The sequence below is a fragment of the Mytilus galloprovincialis genome, chromosome 3, assembly GCF_965363235.1.
Source record: "Mytilus galloprovincialis chromosome 3, xbMytGall1.hap1.1, whole genome shotgun sequence".
Lineage (NCBI taxonomy): Eukaryota > Metazoa > Mollusca > Bivalvia > Mytilida > Mytilidae > Mytilus > Mytilus galloprovincialis.
In genome coordinates, this window is record NC_134840.1 from 55,606,686 (window position 1) to 55,632,893 (window position 26,208).

Sequence of the window (26,208 nt, forward strand, 5' to 3'; positions counted from 1 at the left end):
TCATATTCATAACAGTGTGGCTGTGGACATTGATTGACGACCTAAATTATCCCATTGACTGGGACAGATTAGGTGAACGTATGTCTGTATAGACCACTGCTCACTATATTTACTTATTATAGAATTTAAGGGCATACGATACAGTTTTGATCCTGTATTTACAAGTTGATGAAAATTTGCATATAGGCTATTTTAAACCTGATCAAATCAAATATGTTATCAAAAATATACCTTCATGTGCTACTTTTTGAGTAAATTGAGGTTCAAATTTCAGATATGTCCTCAAAATACGAATTTGTGGACATATTTTTCCTTTCGATAGAAATACATAACTTTTTTGTTTTAAAAGATAAACACGATCTGTTTTTTGTTAAATTATTTGTAATTTGTGTGTTATATAAATATTGCATAAATTTGTACATTTTATTTTTACAAATAACTCAAATTTATCAAATGATCATGAATGTAGGAAAAAAACGTAATTTTTGGCTGTATATTTATCAAATTTAAAAAAATTGCACTATTTACGTTTTCATGAAAATTGGTACACATAATCTTCTTACGTAATAAAACCAAATGTCATTTTAAAAAAGGGGGGTCCATGAACTCGTTTTCAAGTTAGATCAGTTTGAATGCTAAAAATTAGCCGAAAACTGCATCTTTTCCCGATAAGTCACCGTTTGACGTCGCGAAAATAACAATTTACGTTAGCAACGTCATTACCTCCCCTGTAACTGTATCGTATGCCCTTAAGGGCATACGATACAGTTTTGATCCTGTATTCACAAGTTCGTGAAAATTTGCATATAGGCTATTTTTTACCTGATTAAATCAAATATGTAATAAAAAATATACCTTCATGTGCTACTTTTTGAGTAAAATGAGGTCGAAATTTTGTATATTTGCTTAAAATTCAGATTTGTGGCCGTAATTTCTTTTTCGAAAGAAAGACATAACTTTTTTGTTATAAAAGATAAACACAAATTGTTTTTTGTTTAATAATCGGTTATTTCTGTATTTTATAAGTATCATAAAAAATTATGCATTTTTTATTCAGAAATAACTCATATTTATCAAATGTTCATGAATTGAGAAAAATACGTCATTTTTTGCTACACGTTTATCAAAATTAAAAAAATTCCTCTATTTACAGTTTCATAAAATTTAGGTCACATAATCTCCCTGCAAAATGAAACAAATTGCTGTTTTGAAAAATAGGGGTCCATGAAGTCGTTTTCAAATTAAATCAGTTTGAATGATAAAAATCAGTCGGAAAATGCATCTTTTCCCGATATGTCACAGTTTGACGTCGCGAAAATAACATTTTACGTTAGCAACGTCATTACCTCCCCTGTAACTGTATCGTATGCCCTTAAACCGTGAGGTCATCATAGGTTCTTTACGTCTTTAATAATAAAATAATTCGAAAAATTAATCAGGAATAACCTTTATATTTTGATTTATATTATTGATGTAGATCAAAACATCGTGTTATTCCTGATTATTTTTTCGAATAACTTTATTCGTGTGTTGAGAACCTTTGGTGACCCCACAGTTTAAGTGTCATTAAAAAGTACATAGTGAGCAGTGGTCGTTACAGACAAACATTCACGTAATCTGTCCCAGTCAATGGGATAATTTAGGTCGTCAATCAATAGCCACAGCCACACTGTTTTGAATATGATTCTATATAATAAAAATGTGTTGTTTATTTATTTATTTTTCTTTAAAACTGTTTCATCTGAACCTATCTGGAGCAGTCGATTACACTCCTAAAATATCGTTGGACAAGTATAGTCCTAAAATGCTCGGACGTTTGATCCACGGTCTAAAACAAGTCTTTAAAAAAAAGTCCGTTAGATTTCAAAGCAATCCTGGTCCGAGTTATACAACTATAAAAACAAATTGAGTGCTGGTTTTTGTTACTTCTGTTTTTATTTTTCGTTTCTTTTTGTCTTACGGTTTATGAATAGATATAAGAAGATGTGGTATGAGTGCCAACGAGAGATATCTCTATCCAAGTAACAATTTGTAAAAGTAAACCATTATAGGTTAAAGTACGGTCTTCTACAAGGAGCCTTGGCTCACACCGAACAGCAAGCTATTAAGGGTCCAATAAATGACTAGTGCAAAACGGCATTCAAACGGGAAAACCAACGGTCTAAGTATATTTGAGAGTAATTATGAAATACTTTTTTTCAAACACTGAATTAACTTAGGGAATAAATATATCGCAACATATCGAATCAAACTTCCGACGGTCACTTTTCCCCATTTAGCTATAAAAAAACAACAACATGTGCTTGTTATCTCTTCTTTTGTGCTCATTTATAAATCTTATGCTCCTGATTTTATAAACTGTTACAACTGACAAGACTTATTATGTAGTATACTTAAAAACTTTATTTTAAATTTATTTTGTAATTATTTCAGTGGTGATTGTTTTCAAAAGCTTATATTAAAGAAAAATTGTTCATCATTCACTCCATGGTAAATTCAAATATAAGTTTTGTCAACAACCTTTGTTTCTGGAATATATTGGATTTAATGTATGTTAAAATGGGTCTAAAGACAAGAGGCAATGGTAGTTTCTTTATGATCAAAGTCTTAAATCGAGTTGGCATATACCAATATACCGACGATTTCCAAATCTTGCCGGCTTTTTGTAGGTTATTTGTTGCTCTATGCTTAGTTTTCTTTGAAAGGTTTGTTTGACGTGTTTTTTTTTTATTTTGTTTGTTGTCTTTTTAAACTTGTGGTTTTAAATGATTGCACCCTATAGGTACCTTCTCACTAATTTTTCCAGTTCGCTAAGTACTTTGAGCTTGATTTGAGTTATTTCAATGTCGTATTATCTGGTATTTTTTCGGGTAAAAGTATAAAATTATCGTATGCTACCAGTATTCGTGCAAAATGCACAGTTTATGGAAAACGGCTGTGTTTTTGTTGTCTGTTACGTCACTTACAAAACCGGTTCGGTCTGTTTCCAGGAATATCATGGAATATTTATTTAGCCTTTCTATCCTTGCTCTGAAGTAAAATAAATAATTAAATAACTGTTACACATTTTATTTTGAATTATAAACACAAACAATATATTTTCTGGGATTTTATTAAACAAACTTCCACACAAACACACTTTAGTACTAAATGTAAAAATATTGAAAAGTAGATATATACTTAAAAGCAATATTTCTGTTGCAACACAAAATATACGTTTTTTTCTGAGATTCTTAATCTCCACAGATGTATGTAAACACATAGATAAATCAGGAAATTGAGCTGCAAACTAGCATACAGGTATAAATAACTCTACAAATGTATAAACTCTACAAGTTATTTCTAGATTAGGAACATATGTCGAATAAATATTACACTATATTTAACAAACTACGTAACAATGGCCATATAATGGAAATATTGGGTAAATATCTCTTTACAATAAATAATGGAATGTCCATAACAGAGGTCTTATATATACACTAATACTCAATAAATTAAATCCGTTTTAAGGTGATAGAGGAAAAAACACGAATCCAAATAAAAAAAAATATGGTTATACAAATAAAACATAGAACCTAAATTTCAATAAATAGATAAATAAATTAGATACACCAAAAGAGGTAGCAAACTCTGTAAAATACACACATATAAAAATAAGGTGATGATCAAGTTGTATGAATGCCCTGGCATTATGGCTTATTAATGTTGTCAAATTTCAGTTGAACAATAACGTCTAATGAAATGTTGTAATATTTTGAATGAATAAGGCACACACATGTGAGTTATTTTCAAATGATATAACGCTTTTTTAATATCACATGACACTAATTCTAAGAAATTCTCATCACAAACTTCTTAAAATTATCAAAACTGTCACATAGTCAATCTATGTCATCAGTATTTTTGGACTTATCATACTTGGGTGTCAGATCGATCATTTTGCTGATCCAGTAATGATGAAGTTGTCTGTATGCCATCTGGGTTTGATCCTTTTTGATGTTCGTGCTCATGGTGCACGGGATCACCCTACAAAAGAAACAGAATGTACTCAAATCGGTATATATATATATATATATATATATATATATATATATATATATATATATATATATATATATACATTATGTACACAGCCATGTATCACCATCATTGATGGCGATCCGATGGATACATCTGTTGTAGAGTTGTCACTGACTCAGACGTACTTATATATATATATATCTGGAATATATCTGGAATAAGTTAAATAATACGAATAACACAAATTTTCAGAGAACATAAGTTACAACAAATCTGTTAACAAAACATTAACACATCTTTGAAATGGAGGCTACTCATGAATAAAAATTGAAAATCTTGATCGAAACAAAGATTTTTTTACTTTTGAAAAGAAAATGGGAATTTTCCAGGAAAGTTTCGATATGCTTTCATTATAATTTGTTTAACTAATATCTTCATTATACTAATCATGACAACATACATGTAGTTTAAATGTAAATAACCACGTGCAACTGACAATACTTTTTGTTTTCTTTAAAACGCATGTTAAAAAAAGAACTATTATCTTTGTTTTTAGAAGATTTGAATATGGTTTCTTGCATTACAAGTAATATTGTGTTGAATAGTCATGTTAAAAACACAAACTGCTCACCCATGAACGAGTATGGAAGTCTATATGGCTATGTGGTAAATCTTAAGTATACTAAAGCAGTTTACACATAAATCCTCTAAATAATAGTTAAGAGACCGTGCATACCTACCGATTCTGCCCATTTGAATATGAGGCATTCAACTATAGTGACTAAAACACCAATCAATATTCCAGCAGCTAATACAATAAGTACTCCTGAAAACGAGGCGGTATCTAAAGGATGAAATTCTTGAATTCTATATTTTTCATCAGTTCCTTCAAATACATACTGGTTACATGAACCTGTAAACCATTTCTTCTCTAAGTAATCCAAGTACCCTTCTTCATGGTATTGTAGAATATATCGTCCTATAATGTTAGTATACGTAGAGTTGATTGGAAATGCTAAACTATATTGTCTTTTAACTGTTTTCTCGTTTACAAAATAAAACTGACAACCATATCTCTGAGTTTGATATTTCACCATTAATGATTCGGTGATATAAGCTTTTTTACCGGAAGGATAATTTTCAAGCTTTTTTATTCCTTCCTCGAGATTGTCGACATATTCGCCGCTTCCACCTGATTTAAGTTCGGCGCCTAGTCGTTGTATGTGTTCTTGTTGCGTGTTATACCTTAACAGATCGTCTACAGCGCCACCTCTTATGACCATGAACTTTATGTCTCGATTAATAACATCTCGAAGACCTTGAAACTTCAAATATCCTTCAATCTCCTCTTCATTAGGAGGTATTTGTAGAAGACCAGTTAATTTACTTATGTAACACGATACGAAAACGATGACAAACATCCACCAAGCAGTTACCACTACCCTGGCTCCTAATGACCGTGGACTTCTGACATAGCCTACAAGATGAATTAGTTGATATATATAGGAAATCAATAATAAAAATAAAGAGGCCTTGAAACATTTTTACTACTTTTCTTTAGCAAACATAGGACATAACTAACGTACACACCATAGATGTATTGATGTACCTGTAGTAAGTGCTTTATCATATCTATTTGAAAGTTAACAATATGACCAATAGAGCTGTTTGCGTCATCAAAAACAAACTAACATCGTTTGTAACGTTCATTTTGATTGGATAACGTCACAAATTTTCATGGCATCAATTCACAATTCTAATGCAACGTCGCTTGTAACGTTCAATTTGATTGGATAACGTCACAATTTTTTATGACAATTGATGCCATGACTTAAAATGTACGCGCAAGAACAAACGACGAATGGCAGATTTTAAATGTATGATTTGTCGTTGCCAGTTTTCTGTCAGTTCCATTAGAACGGAGATAACAATATTGTATTTGAAGCTCCACGGCATTAAAAGGTGATTTGATGGTAGCAAATACCCGTTTACTGTCTCCGCTAACGCGTCGCCAGTAAACTTAATTTGCGACCATCAAATCACCAATTGATGCCGTCGGAGCTTCAAATACAATACAGTTATCTTCTAATTGATGCCATGAAAATACGCGCAAGCGCAGACGACATATGACAAATTTTAAATGTGTGTTTTAACGTTGTTTTCTGTCAGTTTCATTAGAATGGAGATAACAGTAAACTTTATTTGCGACCAATCAAATTACTTTGATAATTTATACCTCCATAGCCTTCTCCATATTTCAACAAATTTACCAAACGTTTGATAAAACAAAAACGAAAAGTTAGAAAAAGGAGAGTAAGAAGGTTACCAAGTGATACACTAGTACCGAACTATATAGCATACTCAACTATTTACACCTTGATAAAGTTGGCTTGCATAAAACTTGTCAATTAAAATATTATCCAAAGCATAAACTATCGTTCCTTCATGCAAAACAAATTATAGAATGCTATATGACTAACGATGGTACAAAATTTCAATGTTATTTATTTGGCAGAAAAAACTTTAACGTTTTGAATCTAAAGGAATATGTAAGTTGTTGAACAAATTATTGTCCAGACTTATAAATATCTAATTCGATTAGTTTTTAACCATTTTTCTAACCTTATTCATGTCAATCAGTGAAAAACATACAGGGAAAATTGGTCCTATATTTTTATTTCTCGTTTGGAAAATACTTTACATCAAAACGAAAGTGTTTTTCCAATAAAATGTGTTCCCGGTCGGTATAACAATTGTAGACATTATCAATATTAACCAGGGAAAATATTTATGAACTTATCCAGTCTTCCGGGCAATATTGTTTGCCTAAATCGGAGGTTTCTGCAGTCTCTGTTCAGATTTAAGATTTCTATATAAAATCAATTCATTTTTGTGTTAAGAGTGCAAATGGAAATGCTTTGTGTCTACTAAATTACAAACGAAATATAACCAACTAATTACCTTGAAGAGTTAATGCACTTAGAGAAAACCAGAAAGAATTCATGCAAGTGAATGATTCCCTTTCTCTAATGGTTGCTTCTCCATCACGTGCCAATCTACGCCAATCATAAGGATTAAAATAAGAAATAACGTAGATCGCAGAACTGGTGACAAAGAAAGCAGCAATCGTCAGAAGCCACACACTTGATTCAAATGGTGACCAAATGCGTTTTATCCGGTCCATAACCGGTAACCTTGCTTGGTCCGGTCTTCTAAGAACCATAACCAAGTTTGTAATTTGGAATGGATATGAAAATTCCACAACATCTGCACGCTTAGACGTTACAGTCAATGACCCTGCTATCATTTGTGCTCTCTGAAAAAGGTAAATAAAACATTTATTTTTATTTTATATACATGTGTAGAAATATTATGATAAAACTTCTTTCTACACAAAATCAGAATTTCTTGTAGATGAAAAAGCCGCATTAAAGACTTAAACTGATATGAGAACTAGAACTAGAAATAAAAAAAAAATATCGTTTATATTCAATAAGTTTCTAGAGTAGAAAACTAGAATATAAACAAGTCTCAAGTTAATATAATTGGTCTTACTATCAAACTTAAGCCTGTTATGAGACAAGTATTCTTGGTGCATTATCCAGCAATTTTTTTTTGGATAAGATAAGATAAGATAAGAATTTTATTAATCTAATCAAGAACCCATAAAAGACATCATTTTACATCAATATTATGCACAATATGATTGGGGAAAAAGAAAAACAAGAACCTAAATATTAATTAGACTACGTTAACAATAGATTGGGTCTTGTTTGTTTGCCACGGTCGCTCAGTGACAAATATTTCAAGACTATTATAAACTATAATAGTGTAACCGGAGAGCATGTATCTACTTTACAAATTCATATCGTAACCACCGGGATTCGAACCCCGGTCGCCTGCGTGACAGTCAGTGCGTTAACCCACTGAGCCAAAGAATCGATTCTATATATATGTTCTACCTGTACTAAGGGGCTCTACAATAGTATTAAAACACAACTAAATTATTCACTTTCTGCATAATGGATCGACTGTAATGGAGGGTTATATTTTTGCCTTTGTTAACGTCCATTGATAAAAAGATGTAAAAGAGGGACGAAAGATACCAAAGGAACAGTCAAACTCATAAATCGAAAATAAACTGACAACGCCATGGCTAAAAATGATAAAGACAAAGAGACAAACAATAGTACACATGACACAACATAGAAAACTAAAGAATAAGCACTCGAACCCCACCAAAAACTAGGAGTGATCTCAGGTGCCCCGGAAGGGTTAGCAAATCCTGCTCCACATGTGGCACCCGTCGTGTTGCTCATGTTATTACATATCCGGTAAATAGTATAATTCGGTAGATCAGATTCATGAAAGGGAATGGGATTGTAGTTACGACGTAAGGAACATAACCGATAGTATCTGTGAAACGGTTATTTCATAACGGTCAACCAACTCGTGATGGCGTCCGTAAAATTTACGAAGGGATGATTTCAACTTCACCATTTGGAACTCTTGGTTTAATAGCTTCCTTGTGAGCAGCAACCCTCTATCAAGAAAATCATGATAGGAAATACAAGCACGGGAATATCGTATCAATTGGGAGATATATACCCCGTATGCAGGTGCTGCTGGAATGTTGCTACTTAAAAATGGAAAGTTCACAATTGGAAAGCTAAAATCATCTTTTTTTTTCGTAAAAAATTGTTTTCAACCGACCCTCATTGTCAATTTCTAGATGTAAGTCAAGATATGAAGCCGACTTAACTGTATCTGTTGTATCCTTTATCTCTAGTTCGATTGGATAGATGCGTTCAACATAGTCACCAAATTTTTATTTATTTAGTGAGAGAACATCATCTCATAGCGGAGAGTAAAGTTAAAGGATATGGCTAACTTCTTATCTTTCTTCATAAGAAGTTCCTGTATGAAGTCAGCCTCATAACAATAAAGAAACAAGTCGTCAAGAAGAGGGGCACAATTGGTTCCCACTGGAATGCCGACAGTCTGTTGAAAAACACGTCCTCTGAACGTAACAAATATGTTATCAATCAAGAAATCAAGCATCTTGATAATGTCAGTTTCAGAGAATTTTTTGTTTGAATCAGCGTGATCCTTCACAAAGTAGGATTTATCCCTCCCTAAAGACAAGATACTTGTATCTACAATGGCCATTCTTTTTTTATGAAACAAAGCAATACCAACTCTTTCAATTTGTTTTTTAGTTTGTAGCCTGTATTTATAAATTTAAATTTACAATGCTGCTGGTTCATTATATATTATGAAGTGTTGCTTCAATGCTTCTATTAGTGCAGAGAGTGTGGCACGCTATTAAAAATAGACAAAAATCGGGTATTAGAGCAAATTTCCTAATATACTTTAGTTCAGTTGTAATTAATGTTTGCTCAAATTGAAATTAAGATTGACATCTGCAAACAATATAAAACAGGCGGTGTTAAACCTGTTTACATTATACTAAAATTTGATGATTGGATGCACGTTATCCTGGAGGTAAGGAACATCCAATTGTACATGACTTTTATATTATAATATCCAAAAACTCCTTATGCTATTGCAACAATCAGAAAAAATTTACTGTTTGCAACAATCTATATACATATCCAAAACTTATCATTAATATCAGCCCTATTGTGCTATTTGGTGACGGTGTACTGGTTGAGGAAGCTGGAGTGCCTGGTAAGAAAACTGACAATCCTAACTTAAATTAAGATTGGAGTTGAACACGTCACGTGACGGATTGAACTGACAACCTCAGTGTAGACAGGATAGTGAGATAGTACTAAATAGTTGGACTACTCAGACCACTCCAGTGGCGGATCCAGGGGGGGGGGGGGTTCCGGGGGTTGGAACCCCCTTTTTTTCGGCCGATCAATGCATTTGAATGGGAGCATATAGTTGGAACCCCCCCCCCCCCCCTTTTTACTCTGGGTTGGGAACCCCACCTTTTTAAAATGGCTGGATTCGCGCCTGCACTCGGCCATCGAGTCCCCACTCATACTTAGAAAAATATTATGGTATTGATTAGTACTATGTTAACAGTTTTACGCTTAGGGACTATGATGACGATACTGATTATGATTTTTACAGCGGACAAACGTGAGGGCATTCCGGAGTTATAATAACCGCAGACATTTCTACCCACGTGACTTGCGTTTTGACTGATAACCGAACGTATTTCGTATGCGTGGGTATTATTACCTTTGACTGTATATCATCAATCGTCCCAGTCCAAGTACCATTCGGAAGTTGTATCCCATACTCCCCATCAACGGGGAATATGAAGTCGTACGTGAATCCTACATCTTTTGATAATTTGTCTAATAAATCTTTAATGTACCCTTCGTACTTTGGTGCATTTCCTGACTTTGTTTTGTTGATAAGATAGGGATCTTGCTAAATGATGAAAAGAAAAAAAAACGTTTAAGAAAAAAAATATTCATTAAATGCTAAACACTGCTTAACCAAAATACTATATAGTTTATTAAAATGATATAATTCTGATTCGTATATTGTATTCAAATATCTTAAAGTTCTGTCAATAACCAAGCTGGCAAATGAACGGTTGAAGATCTTTACAGCCGATTGCATTGAGTGTGTACGTAAAGGTAATATCTTTGGTTAGCTAGCTTGCTAGCTGAACCGTGAAGTCATTATTAGGTATACTACCCTCCTTTCGAAGAAGCCTAGTCGTACAGACAGATTATCTGTCGGACTAGTCTACTCTTAAAAGAGGGTAGTTTGGCTAACCTAATAATGACTTCCCGGTTCAGCTAGCAAGCAAGCTTATCAAAGATATTACCTTTAACTACACACTCAATGCAATCGGCTGTAATGTACAACCCTACTTTATGATAAATAAATGTGCTTGCATGTCCCCGTATCACAGCGCAGACATGCATATATAACTATTTGTGTTGTTTTATTCATGAAGATATATTTTTTTGTCTGTATAAATTAAAAGTTTAACAGCTGTTAACCTTTTGCCAGCAAATTAAAGGTTTGGTTTGCTTGCTTGCTTTGTGCTCAAGCATTGAAATTATGATAAACATCTGAAAACAATATAAAAAGGCTGAGTTATTATATAACCCTATCAACGCATATTTGTTCCACCTAACAGAAGTTCAACTGGAAACTTTGTTATAAACAATGATATATGTTCCTGTTGGAACAAATATTCTGTAGCCTTTATTCCGTAATGAACAACTTACTGATATATGATAAACAGTACTAAACATATTATGTATTTTTTACTACCCGTTCACTTAAGACGTTACGCACGGTATTGCGTTGCAAGACGTAACATGTATAATTGACAAATTTGACGCCATATACTAACTTTGACATTTTGTTATCAAGAGCGGACTTTTATCAAATAAATACCATAAGCTGAAGAAATGTTTCAAAATTTATCATGTATAAGGCAATTAATTACGTAAGGATAGTTTTTATTTTCTGATCCGTGATTAGATGAAAACAAATGCAAATTTTTCCTTTTTTTTTTTTGGATAGAATACATAGCAACCTTTACAAAAAAATCTTGCTTCCGGAGGGACACATGAGAAGATAAATTTAGCCTGAACATTTTTTTGACAAATTGAACATAAAAATTTATGGTATTTATTTCATAAAAATCGGTCATATAATAATTCTGCAATATTTCTTTTTATAATGATTTTAGTTGAAATGATTTTTTTTTTTTTAGATTGAACTCAATCATCCCGGAGTTTGTCCAATGTCTGTGCGAGTTTTCAGACTATTTCTCGATCTTTTAGCACTGATGGTTTAATTTTACAAATACGTATCTATATAGTTGTTTAAAATTTATAAGACCTTTGTAACTCGGATTCTAATCGGTTTCTAATCTATAAAGGTGTTTTAGATTTGCGTGAAAACTTTTGTCCATACGACAAATTATCCCTCGTCCCATCCCCCCTTTTCCCCTGTGTCTATAAAGGGTTTATTCCTTATGTGTGTATGTTTTTCTAATCTGAGTGTTATTTTGATTCAGCAGACCATTTTGAATGAACATTTCCCGGCATCATTTTAACTGCCTAAACAGTTCGTAAATAGTGTATATTTGTATAAAAGACGCCACTGTGCAGAAACGTCAAAATGACACCCTTGGACATAATGGCTAGACATAGGGAATACTTTCCGAAAAAAATTGTAAGGTCATAATGTTAGTAAAAAGACCCGACTCATTTAACCATTTGTATGAACTTGTAATTTGTATCCTATAAATATGTTAGTTTTGTATTATAAATGCATATTTAGTATTTATACAACATGTTTCACCTAAGGAATTGACAAAAATAACGTTTGGACATAATGGCTAGACATTCGATTTTTAAAAAATCTGCTTCAAGAAAAAGTTTTTTTTTACATTTGAAACTTTGAAAATGCTTATCTTTTTCTGAACTTTCTATTGAGTATAGTTTTAATATGATTTGATTATTTTATAGGGATAATAATAAAACTGAAATTTTGATAAACTTTCCTCAAAACTCATTAAGACAGGTTCCTCTGCTGAATATTTCGTTGAGGGCTTGGTTCAAAGTTCAGCCAATACCAAAAAAAACGGGTATGATGTTATAATATAAATCTAGTAGGAAGCTGATATACTAAATTTCGAAGATTTTATGTGCAAAATTACAACAGAACATAGAGAAATGCATTTAATTTAATCTGAAATGTTACGCCGGACATGCAATTTTTAACGCAAAAGTAAGATTTGTGAGTTCAAAAAAATAAATGTATGGTGCAAAAATTTATAGAATTAACTTAAAATAAGAAAAAAATGTCCGGGCCTTTCTGTAGATATATGGATGTTGGTGATTTTATTTTTTTATAGGCAAATGGTTGCTGTTTAAAATCATATAATAACGTAACGTCTTATCGTGTATAACAATTTTGCATACTTACAATTAATGTCGATACAATCAGTTTTTCTCCCTGTGAAATGAATATAAGATACATAAAATTTATAGGTTTGTTCAAAATTTTCGGCACACATCAATATTGATATGTAAAATTTACCAACAAACTTTAAAAAAAAACGTTTGTATATTTTTTTTAAACATCTCAAAATTATTGGGTTGTCCTTGTACACAACATACTGTCTCAGATGAAGTCAACCTTAGATGAGTTTTACTGTTTTCTTATAAGGCCCTTTTGTATTTGTTTTTCTTATATCTCAAGCGTAAATATTTTTATTTCTTTTATTTACAAATTTGTTACTGATGAAGGTTATTCCGTTTCCTGTGTCTGTATGGCTTTGTGTTTCATAGGTGAGTGACTCCGAATTCCAAAGCGAGAATGTCTTATAATACAGAGAACTTTGACCGTGTATTGTGAAAATATTCAATAATGATTAATTATCAGCAAAAGTAAGAATTAAGTAGGAATGTGAAAAATCCATGTTATTTGTCACGTAGCCATAGATTCTTTTTGAAAACATATTTTGTTTCAATATCTAATCAGGGTAATTGTTCTTTACAGTATTAAAAAAAGCCAAATCCCTTCACTATTGACGAGACGTAGAATGCCGCATCTCGTAGCACTAATGCTATGGTGCAAAATAACTGCATAATATTAAATTAATGAGATGTGGTATGAACTATTCACCAAAGTTCTAATGAAATGGATGTTTAAATAGCAATTATAGACAATCGTACGACATTCACCAACGAGAAACGCTCATACCGTATATTCGGCTGTAAAAGGCCCGACATGCAAAATAGAAATTTAACAGCCTAATAACATATATATTTAACAAATAAAATTGTATATGTAATATGTTTCATTTTTTTTTTTTTTACATAAATAAGGCCGTTAGTTTTCTCGTTTGAATTGTTTTACATTGTCTTATCGGGGCCTTTTATAGCTGACTATGCGGTAAGGGCTTTGCTCATTGTTGAAGGCCGTACGGTGACCTATAGTTGTTAATGTCTGTGCCATTTTGGTCTTTTGTGGATGGTTGTCTCGTTGGCAATCATACCACATCTTCTTTTTTATATTATATCTTTTGTCAATGTAGGCCAAAGTTTTGTTTTTCTATATTTTCCGTTCACTTTCTGGTAGGCTTTTGATGGTCTGAGATCAAAACACTAAATATATATTATAGAAATCTTTTGATAATCAATAGATTATGATTTCTGAGGGAACGTTAGAAACGCCTTCATCCTTTATCATTTAGTTCAAAATAAAAGCATCGAGTTGATGTGTTGTTTACACGATAAATTGTTCAGCATGCGTGATAAAACATTGAATCTGAATCTCCATGCATTTGATCTAAAAATAGCGTCAAACTCTAAAGCATGTTTAGTTTCTGGGTGTGTGTGTGTTTGTTTATAGTGTGTTTTTCTACCTATTGATTGGCTGGTAGAATCTCAAAATTAAAAAAAACCAGTACATAGACAAACATGCAACAAACTACTTCTGCAACTAACATAAGTCTATTGTTGTAATTTAACTTTTAAGACCATTTTTATGCCAGATACATATTGTGATGTCTACATGGTAATAAAAGAGAAATATGACCATGATTACATATTTGCTATATTTATATTGTACTGAATCTGTGACGTAGATATACATTAGTGTCAATGCTGCCATACAATCAGTAGCAGATGCTTGCATGCTATAAAGTAGATTTTATTCCCTTCCAGAATAAATAATTACATATTGGAAAACAATGAGAATACAAATGGTTTTGTGTACAATAATGTTATTGATTTCTAAAATTACTTTTACAAATCTAATTAAATTTTTAACCCATTGACAAGTGAGTATTCCATGTAAATAATAACTTATCTGCCAAAAAATGAGAAAATTACAGATTATAATTTACGAATAAATTGCTTAGCATCATCAATGATGAAGTTGATTTTATCTTCACTATTATCATGTAATGATATTGATAGAACATATCAATACGTGTTCACAGATCACCTTCATCTCGATATTTACACATTTCCTCGATGGAATCAAGGTCAGATTACTAGTAATTCATGCCGACAGCTTACAATTTAACAGAACAAAATGTTACTTACCTTTGTAATTAAGATGCTATTAAAAATAATAAAAACGGTGGTTGCTAAGAATTTCTGTGCGTCCATGTTTTTAATTTCTGATTGTTAATGATGTATTCCATTTATGCCATTACTGACAGCACTAGGAGATCACATTTCACTACAATTCAGCGAGAGGCATGCTGTAAGAATGTATTCGTACGCATCTTGTGCTTGTACTGTGAGGCTAATATTATCTATTCTTATCTTAAATTAACAGGAACTCTTCCTTTTTTTCTCAGAATTTTATAAATGATTATATTGTTGATTTTAACTGGGACTATTACTAACGTTAGTATAATAGTCCCAGATTTTAATGATTGCTATTTGTAGCATATCAAAACATATATATATAAACATACATTCTGATAACCTGACCACTTAACACAATTAAAGACCACTGCTATTATATGTAGAATACAAATAGCTAGAATATATATTTGTTTATTTACACAAAACATGGCCACCTTTTAGTGTTCATATAGCGTCTCTATTTATACTAACTAAGTAATACTTATACTAATTTGAGAATGGAAATGGGAAATGTATCAAAGAGACAGCAACCCGACCAAAGAGCAGAAAACAGTCGAAGGCCACCAATGAGCCTTAAATGCAGCTAGAAAATCCCGCACCCGGATGCGGGCTTCAGTTGACTTCTTACTGTTACTTGACTGTTATAATGGCTCTCCATCTTGCAACTTATTTAAAATTCTGACCAAATTGCAATTTGTTTTACAAAACCAAACTGTCCAACTGGTCAGAAATTTGAACTAACTGCTGTAAAAAACCAAAGCCAAGTCGTGAAAGTGTAAGGTGATAGATAATATATACTTACAATTCATTAAAGACTTTAACTTAAATTAGTCTAACAGTTTGTATAGAAATTTTATTGTCATTGTTATGCCAAAGGTGAAAGGCAGTATAATTTTGAATTGCTATAAAAATGTCCAAAACTAAGCTGTCATTCATTTTTTTTCTTTAGAAAAGTCTTGTAGGATTGTAAGTATGGTTTATTTTATCACCAAGCACTTATACAACTTGCCTGAGCAGTTTGTTCAAAATTCTGACCAGTTGAACAGTTTGGTTTAAAAAAAAATGAACAAGTTTCAATGGGTTTTCCTGTAACACGTTGGTAAGATGACAAACAATGTCAGTAACCAAAATCTATACTTCAAGACCATCGTGTATTATTTGTGAAAGTGATACGGAATATTTATTAACAAGTTCGTCTTATCTTGCAATGTTTTTTTTTTCTCAGAAAAATGACGAGACGTTCTTTGACATACGCCTGGTTCATCATCTTTCGGCTCAGACACTGTCGAGGTTTTACAAAGCCTGAGCAGGAGCTGTAAGCTCTTGAATACCGAATAAGTTGGGAAATGTATATCCATGCAGATGCAGGTGAAGTTGGTATATTGCTACTAAGGTAGGGGTAAATGATAATTTAAAAATTAAACTAGTCTCGTTTGTCAAAGATTCTGGTTCTGACATTTTTTATCAATAACCACTAGCAGTAACTGACATGCAGCTCCAGACTTCAATCAAACTGATTGAAAGATTACGTCTCCGTCATATGAAAATCAAGCACAATGTTTCGACTAGTTTGTGGTATCGGAAACCCTTGTGTAATTGTTTTTCAGTAATTCAGAGAAAAATACGCTGTTACATAAAAGTGTGAATCGAACAAGTTGAGATGTATAAACATCAGAATTAGTGACAAGGGAACGTTACCATCTAAAAATGGATAATTAACAATAGTAAATGGAAAATCATATCTTTTATCATACAATTTGGTATTAAGCTTCGCGTTAATTGTATAGATATGAAGATCAAGGAGAGGGGATTGTTTTTTTTTTGTTGGTATTAGCTCAATTTTATAGTACTAAGTTCAGCAAGATAGTTCTCTTAAGTATACATACTGAAGTCGTCATTATTGACAGCCAATATATCATCCAAATTTTTAAAAGCGTTATTAAATTTTGTATCAGATATTGTTTAGATGTGTCTTTACTGATTTTAGTCATAATTTGTAACTCTTTACAATACAGAAACAGATTCTCAATAAGTGGTGCACAGTAAGTGTCCATAGACATTCCGATAACTTGACGATAAACTGAATCTCCATTGCGAACAAAAATGTTATTGTTAGTAATAAAAAATGAACTAAAAGAGTTATATTCGAAATCTGAATTTTTAAATGCCCATTTGTTAGCATTGTGTCCTCTTCTTTTATATTATATGCCTTCTACACAATTAGTTTAAAGCTGTGAAGCTATACAAAAGCTATATCTTTTGGCTAAATAAAGCTGATATTTTTATTCAAACCACTCCAACCACCCGAATCTGCAAACACTTGATGTGCCACCTGATACATCTTGAAACCAATTTGTTTATTACCATTTAAGATCTTTTATCCATTCTATTTATTTTAAGAAGATGGCTCGATGGGGAATGCTACTTTTTGTCACAGAACATCAAAATCATTGATTGAATATGAAGGCTTCAGTCATCTTGTGATTAAATTAGTGCTGTGTGCTTCCACTGTAGTGATCATTATTAATGCACACCACAGACGAGAACTTAACAATGAATCTAATAGACAAGCTTTGTAAAGTATGGGAGACTGCATCCCAGGATGAAGAATCGAAAATTTGAACCGTCACCATAAATATTAATATTGCTGATAGCGGCAGAAAGTTTACCTTTCCACAATCCACTGTACACGGACTCCTCAAAGTTTTTTCCTCCGATTTACCGTTTTTATTTCGCTTCTAAGTGGTGGCATTGTTATACATCCCGTAAAATTTTCCCATACTCAATTGTTTCTATTCTATACTCTGAATTTCAGTTTGTGTTTATTACTGTAACTTTGAATATCAAATAAAACCTATATCACCTAGTTGTGAATTTATCATCAAATTATCACTATTTCAAAAAAGCACATAACGAAATTGTCATCATATGGATATACTAGCACGAAGGCTTCTGTTAATGTCACATGTTTTCAAACTTTCTCGAAGCTTCATTATGGAATAAAATTTGACAAAATAGTTTTCAAGTAAATATGCGGGTGTTAAATAGTTGAAAAATAAAAAAATAAATAAATCAGTGTTGCTTAGAGAGTAATTCAATCCATTGTGACCCTTTAAAGGCAGCATCGCTCTAACAAGTAGCCAATGCGAATGTTGCATTTTTATTCACATTGCTGAATAGGCCAATCAAATTAAAGAATTTCCATATAACTTATTCATAACAGAGATCTACTCGATTTAGTTTGATATGCCACAATCATACGAAAGACTATGTTATTGGTATGTATATTGATCTACAGTTTTCATATTGTATGAAAACTATATTTTGCATTGCAGTCGGATTTTTTAAATTTGGTTATGAAAAATCTGTTTTATGTGCAGTACTTGTTAATTACGGGTTCATTCCATATGGTAGTAAATATTTAGAATATCTGACACAAATCTTGAACAAATTTAATTGGTTTTCATGTATGATTTGTTATAAAGGTTTCGATTTTTTTTTTTTGCATTGTTTGCAAACTATGTTTCGCTGATAGACAATTATCAATTCCTTAGTTCAAGACATTTGTGTTACAGATGCCTAAAGATATACTGGTTCGGACTATCGTTGATATCATCCTGATTAGCTCACCTTGCACAAAGGTCTCGTATGAGCTTTTAAGCAATCAATTTATATCTGTTATTCAGGGTTTACTTTTTTTTTAGAAGAATGTTCTTTTAACCTATTGCGACCATTGAAACTAGACATGTTCGCAAACATAATTTATGTTTTTAGTTTTAAAATAACTTCCAATATTTCTGCCGATCGACCTGCATGGCTGATATACTAGAAACAGGATATGGGAGAATAACCAATAAAAATTCAACTTAAATCCTAAAAAAAAATATAAATGTTATACATAACTTTCGGTTTTGATAAGTTTATGAGAGAATTGATGTCCTCATCCGCCATTAAACTCTACTGTCGCTTTTACTCATACTATAAAAAAATGTTAAAATAATCTAATACTTTTTTGATGATGTCATCTTTGGTCACGGTAATTGCTAAGGGAATCAATGTGGTTATCCCCTAAACAATGAGTTTGTATTTACGTTTCCCGGGTTTGTAGAAGAAAAAAAAGAGTATAAAGACGATGTAGTCTTACTTTCAATCACACATACGAAATAGTAGTGTTAAGAGTAGAAACAATAAACGTTTTGATATTACAAAAACGAAAACCTTGGGTAACAGACATAAACTGATTGCTTAAAAGCTCATGCGACACCTTTGTACAAGGTGAGCTAATCAGGATGATATCGACGATAGTCAGAACCAGCATATCTTTAAGTGGCTGTAACACAAATTTCTTGAACAATATTTGATCTGATAATTGTCTATCATCGAGACATAGTTTGCAAACAATGCAAAGAAAAAAGTGAAACCGTATAACAAATTACACATCAAAACCAATTAATAGTTATCAAAGGTGCCAGGATTATAATTTAGTACGCCAGACGCGCGTTTCGTCTACATAAGACCCATCAGTGACGGTCAAATCAAAATATTTATAAAGCCAAACAAGTACAAAGTTGAAGAGCATTAGGATCCAAAATTCCAAAAAATTGTGCCAAATAATGCTAAGGTAATCTATGCCTGGGATAAGAAAATCCTTAGTTTTTCCAAAAATTCAAAGTTTTGTAAACAGGAAATTTATAAAAATGACCACTTTATTGATATTTATGTCAACACCGAAGTGTTGACTACTGGGCTGGTGATACACTCGGAAACGAAACGTCCACCAGCAGTGGCATCGACCCAGTGGTGTAAATAGTTATCAAAGGTACCAGGATTATAATTTAGCACGCCAGACGCGCGTTTTTTCTACATAAGAATTAAATTTGTTCAAGATTTGTGTTGTGATTGAGATTGAAGATTTTGCAGAAGATCTACAGAATTTCTAAAACCCCACATCTGGTTGTCGCTGCTCGTTAAATATATAAACAAGTATATAAGATTACAAAAAAATACATCCACATTAGTTTTTAAAGCCAAAGAAACAGATGTGAACAGTCCAAATATACCACCTTGCCTTTAGTATTAAAGATTTCAATTTACCCTACAATCAGCCAACTATTGTACAAATAACAAGTACACAAATAAATTCTTGCTTTATTTGTACTTGTACAAATGAAGTCTCCTGATACAATATATGTTCATTGTCGGAAAATATAATATGTATTTGTACTCGCAACAAAGCATATTCTAATATATATATAACTTTTTACTTGATGAAACAAGACAATACAATGACCAACACTACAAACAGTTATTCTGACATATGTTATTATGTTTCATTTCACAACTCTAAATTATGTTAGTATTTTAAGACAGTCTAGCAAAGCTAGAGTAAAACATTAACCAGTAACTACAATTTTGACATGTTTTTTCGCCGTGGTCCGAAGCTACAATGGAAAGATAATACAGTTCCCCTGTATCTTTATGTATGTCACCAGTAGATCGTATCTCTCCAGCTATTGTTATTTCGAAAGGTAAATCGGGATTTTCCACAAAAAATGTCACTTGACCATTTCTTCCTTCATCAATATCGTATGCTATTACTTTTCCAATCAAAGTTCCAATTAAACAATTTTTCGACACTTGGAATTGATGGTCGTCAAACGGGTAAAGGAAAAAAGGTTTGTTGTCATTTACATCGATAAGTTCTATTGTGACAGAAGCCTTACTCTTCCTCTGTGGTGAGCCTTGATCATTGGCAATTACATCAAACGAAAAAGCTTCAATTGTTTCCCTGTCAAAGTAATGACTAGTCATTACTTCTCCAGTATTAGCATCAATAATAAAACCCAAATAACTTGGTATAATTTCATACATAATTTCTCCGTTCTTTCCTGTGTCCGTGTCATTCGCTCCAGCTGTAAATATATATGTGCCAATTGGTATGTCTTCTGGAACCTTATAAATGAAAGATTCTTGATGAAATTCCGGTGAATTGTCATTCGCATCTGTTATATAGATATAGAGATTGACTGAAGAAAATAGTCCTAACAGCTGATCTTCACAAGATACTCTAACGACGTAAGAACTTACTAATTCTCTATCGAGTGTCGCATGCGTTTTGATGACATACTCATCATCAATTATTGTTGAAAGCGTAAAGTTATCATTGTCTATTGAACAGACAACCTTTCTATGGTAAGATACAGCCAGTACAGCAACTGCAGTACCTACCTCACTGGATTCCGAAATCAAGATTTTTCCATCAGAGCTAAACGTGTTAACAGAAATAACAGGTTTTTCACTTGCACTAGCAATAAAAAATGTCTCCAATAACATGATTTTTATTACGATCATGTTCATTTTGGAGGTGCTAGATATCCTAACGAAAATATCGAACTATCAATGTACCACTGGGTGATTTAAATTTAAATTTGAATAATGAATTGTAGCATATTGATATGTAAGTTTATTAGGGACTTTTATAAAGCTGTTAAAATTCCCAAGTGAAACTGAAATGATTGAGGCTAATAAAGAACTTGTTGACATTCATTTGAACATGTCATGTTTTAATTACAACGAGTTTAACAATTGGCTATGAGGTGAACACATTGGATGATAAATTTGCTAAAAAAAAAAATAAATAAGAATTACAATAAAATATTTGACCAAATAGAACGAGGTGCAAAAATTTTACAATTCTCGACAGTTAAACACAAGTTTCTGAAAATCTTTGAAAAAGAAGGATAAAAATCATTAGAGAAACAGATTCCTACACTATAACTCGTGTATTACGATATTTCTCCACTCTCGACAGTTAAATTTTAGTTATTTAAAGAGCTCGGCAAGCCTCGCGCTTTAAATAATAAAATTTAACTGTCTCGAGTGGAGAAATATCGTAATACACTTGTTGCAGTGTAGGAATCTATATTTCCCAACTTATTCTGTATTCAAGAGCTTGTAGCAAACTCTCAGACTTTGTAAAACGCCACCAGTGTCTGCGGAGAAAGTTGAAGAATCAGGGGTATGTTGAAGAACGTCTCGTCCTTTTTCTAAAAAAAAAAGTTCATCAGAAGGTACCAAGACATTGTTGATAAATATTCCGTATCAACTTCACAAATAATACACGATGGGCTTGGAGTATAGATTCTGGGTACTTACGTTGTTAATCATCTTAATAACGTTCTATAATATTCTTTTATTTGTATTTATGAATATTACTTTTCTGTTTGCAGACGAAACGCGCGTCTGGTGTGTATAGATTATCGGGTTTTCTACACATTGATATCGTTAAATATCAGTCGCGAGTCACAATGTGAACCTTTTTGGCGAGTGAGCGTAGCGAATGAGCTAAAAAGTTTCACATTGTGTCGATCGGCTGTTATTTTACGATATCTTTACGAAGAAAACCCGATTATCTTTTTATCGTTCTATTACTGGTCGTTTCTTTCTCCCCTAAGACAGTTTTACGCTTGACAAAAGCAAGCTTGATAACGTCTCCTCTCGCATTGTGACGTCGCTGATAACTTCTCCTCTCACATTGTGACGTCGCTGATAATGCCTGGTCTCGTTTTGAAGTCTTGATACGAGAATTACGGAGCAACAGAGCAGGGTGATATAGGCAGAGGGAAGGACGATAAATCAAATTATAAGCCTGGTACCTGTGATAAGTATTTGGTGATATTCATTTGTCGTGGCTCCGTACTTATTCCCGTCATTGTGTTATTGAGCTATGGTAAATGTTTGTATTCTTGTCTTTCATGTTTGCTAATGCATGTGCTTTGTCTACTAGTATCTGCCTTTTTCTGCTTCTTTGTTACATATTTATTTGTAGTGGTTAAGATTTTAACACAATGTTGACTGCTGTACCCCTATTTTTGACATTTTTACCTGTTATGTGTGTTTGTTTTGTTCTCACATCGTTGTTAATATAATAATTCAATTTTATGCGAGTGTCATACAAGTGAGAGTTTTAGCTAGCTATAAACCAGGTTTAATCCACCATTTTCTACATACGAAAATGCCTGTACGAAGACAGGAATATGACAGTTGTTATCCATTCGTATGATGTGTCTGATAAAGGAATGCAACAGTAGTATAACGCTATTCGAAATTCATAAATGAGCTTTTGATTTCGCCATTAGATTAGGGACTTTCCGTTTTGAATTTTTAGTTCAGTATTTTTGTGAGTTTACTTTTTGTTAACATTTTCAAAAGTTTACGCCAAAACCTGTGGTTGACCTACAATGTCCTAACTAATGAAATTTTGACTAATTACGTCATTCCATTTCCATTTTGGTGCTACAAGTCCGATTATTTTTTTTTTAAAGTTGCATTTCATATAAAGACAAGCGTTGAAGTTTGGAATAAAATATACACGTAGTTGTACCTGAAATGTATTGAACTTTGACAAAGAACGAAAGAAGATTTCTCACTAAAATGCTTTATGAATAAGATATTTAAGACATGGAGACTTTTACGGTAATATTGTACTAAAAGCGCGGAAATGACTATACGATCCGTGTAAGCTCATTGACCCTTTCAACTAACTTATTACTGACTTATTAATAAAGGTTACCAAGACAAAGTCATACACAATTGAATCATAAAATACATGCAACAAACAAACAAACACGTGTAAACAAGAGGATATTAATTAGCCCAATCACTTTTTGTTTCAGGTTGTTTAATGTTGTTTTTGACGTCATTTGTACATGTTTTCTTGGTTGTTGTGGTCTTTTATATATATTGTCTAGTATGTTTTGTGACGCCTGATATCAATTTCCGAGACAAAATCTTGATAGTAAACCAAAATTGCCTCTAACTATCTATCACATCTAGTATCCATATTTTCTGCAATATATTAGGAAAGCAACCAAAGAACCTTTGATAAGTTTCAATTTTGGTTGTTAGAATGTAACAATAAAAAATAAAAAAAATGTCTGTTAAAGTTACAACAAATGAAATATTTACAAAAAAATATCACCCATTGAAATATTTTGCTTCTTTCTATTACAGTGACTTGACTGTTAGTGTTGCTCTCCACCAATTGCAACTCATTCAAAATTTTGACCAAATTGAAATTTGTTTTATAAAATCAAATTGTTCAACTGGTCAGCAATTCGAACAAACTGCTGTAGAAAACCACAGCCAAATCATGAAAGTGCAAGGTGATAAAATAAAACATACTTACAATCCTATAAGACTTTTTTTGTATCTTTATTAGATCCTATAAGACTTTAATTCCACTTTAATGATGTTGTGACAAAATAAGTCTATCAGTTTGTATAGGTATATTATAGTCATTACCATGCTTAAGGTGAATTTGTTATTTTTAATTGCTGTAAAAATGTCCAAACTAAGCTTTCGTATAGTTTTTCTTTCTAAAAGTATTCTATATTTATAAGAATCAGACATTATGTGAATTAAAACATTTCAAAATTTGGTATTCGTGAGACAATCGTGCTACTGTATCACGAGTGCCTTTCATCAGTCGTGAGATTGTCGTACGGCAGCCATGGATGATCTATAAAACAGTTGTCGTGACACCGTCGTGCAAAATGTCAAAAATATTTCAAGTGGTCACATCAGCTACGACATGTCCACGATGGGTTCACGACAGAGAAAAAAGAATTGTAATTGTACTGTCGTAGGTAAGTCGCAAGTCGGTCGTGCGACAGTCGTACAACACTCGTGAGTTGTTTGGGGCTATTTTTCAGGTTTTCATGTCATGGGGTGCGCGTGTTACTGTTGTCTCACTGTTGAGCCACTGTCGTAAGACTTTCGTGCCACTGTCCTGAAACATGCCAGGCTCCATTCTCATGAATCCAACGAAATCACCAGCATGCAGGTTCCTGCTCCAACTCTTGCATCAGTGCATACTATTCTGCCCAACATCAGGCGCCGTTCGATCCATGGCCTAACCCACAAACGCTAACCTACAAACGTCGGGCGTTTCTCTGGTTCCTATACTGTTCACGGGCTCGAATTAACAGGACCATATTTTGCTCTTGTTGGAGTCCGATAAGGTGCCTATTTAGCAGGACCAAGCGTAATCGTTCTGGTGGAATAGTTATCCTCTTTAAACGGCAGACGGTATGTTTTCCAACCATTCATTCCAGCCGAATTGTATTCTTCTATAAATAAAACAAAAATGTGTTGCACGACGAAGATACCACTGTCGTACGACAGACAATCAATGTTGTGCGAGCATCGTACAAAATTTGGTATTCGTGAGACAATCGTGCGACTGTATTACGAGTGTCTTACGACAGTCGTAGGATTGTTGTACGACAGTCGTGCAACAGTTGTACGATTTTTCTTTATTAAAATGGTTTATGTTTGTACCCACAACAATGTGTTTATCGCACGACAATCGCACGACAGTGGTAAGACACTATCACGACAGCCACAAGACAGTGACACGATAAAAAAAATCGTAGAGCAAAAAAGGTGCATGTCCAATTTTCGTCACACAACTCATGACAGCGCCACGATGCTCAAAATATCGTGCGACTGTCGTACGATGATCACAAATGACCCACGATTTGACCAATTTTCATGTCGTGCCGCTGCACAGATGTGTCGTTGGTTCGTTGTGACCAGGGCTTAAGACACTCTCACAACAGCCACAAGACAGTGACACGACAAAAAATCGTAGAGCAAAAAGGTGCATGTTCAATATTCGTTCCACGACACACGACGGCGCCACGATGCTCAAAATATCGTGGGACTGTCGTACGACGATCACAGATGACCCGCGATTTGACCAAATTTCATGTCGTGGTACTGCATAGATGTGTCTTGGGTTCGTTGTGACCAGGGCTTAAAACAACTGCAGTGTATAAATTTACAATATAAATTTTAAAACCTATTGACATATTTCTACAGAATTATTCGAAAAGACTTCCAAAATTTCATAAATTTGGTGTAAAATGACGGTGGGCATTGATAACATAAACAAGCTCCGTAGGAAGTTGGTCATGATACTATTTGGCTTCAACTTTTAAAACAGTATAATAAAGTTCTAACGCCACATATAACTGTGTTATCCAGGTTTTTATTATAAAAAGTG

General features: G+C 33.0%; 1 protein-coding gene across 2 annotated transcripts; it reads right to left on the reverse strand.

The window, feature by feature from the left end:
* Window positions 1-3,093: 3,093 nt before the first annotated feature.
* On the reverse strand, window positions 3,094-15,388 carry LOC143068369 (glutamate receptor ionotropic, kainate 1-like). Of its 2 annotated transcripts, none has more exons than XM_076242364.1 (6): window positions 15,090-15,381; window positions 12,961-12,990; window positions 10,237-10,431; window positions 6,985-7,339; window positions 4,764-5,500; window positions 3,094-4,029 (listed from the first exon to the last, which is right to left on the reverse strand). In XM_076242364.1, exons 1-6 carry the CDS (start codon window positions 15,153-15,155, stop codon window positions 3,916-3,918), a joined length of 1,497 nt encoding a protein of 498 aa, XP_076098479.1. In that variant the 5' UTR covers window positions 15,156-15,381; the 3' UTR covers window positions 3,094-3,915. The 2 variants fall into 2 exon arrangements, with proteins under 2 accessions (XP_076098479.1, XP_076098480.1); XM_076242365.1 differs by having other exon boundaries at window positions 3,904-4,029; window positions 4,760-5,500; window positions 15,090-15,388.
* Window positions 15,389-26,208: the final 10,820 nt, after the last annotated feature.

Bases quoted from the DNA above. Each gene is read 5' to 3' on its own strand.
- LOC143068369 (XM_076242364.1), bottom strand. From the start codon at position 15,155: ATGGACGCACAGAAATTCTTAGCAACCACCGTTTTTATTATTTTTAAT. The intron at 12,991-15,089 runs GTAAGTAACATT...TTCATTTCACAG, and splicing joins ATAGCATCTTAATTACAAAG to GGAGAAAAACTGATTGTATC. The intron at 10,432-12,960 runs GTAAGTATGCAA...TTCATCATTTAG, and splicing joins TGATTGTATCGACATTAATT to CAAGATCCCTATCTTATCAA.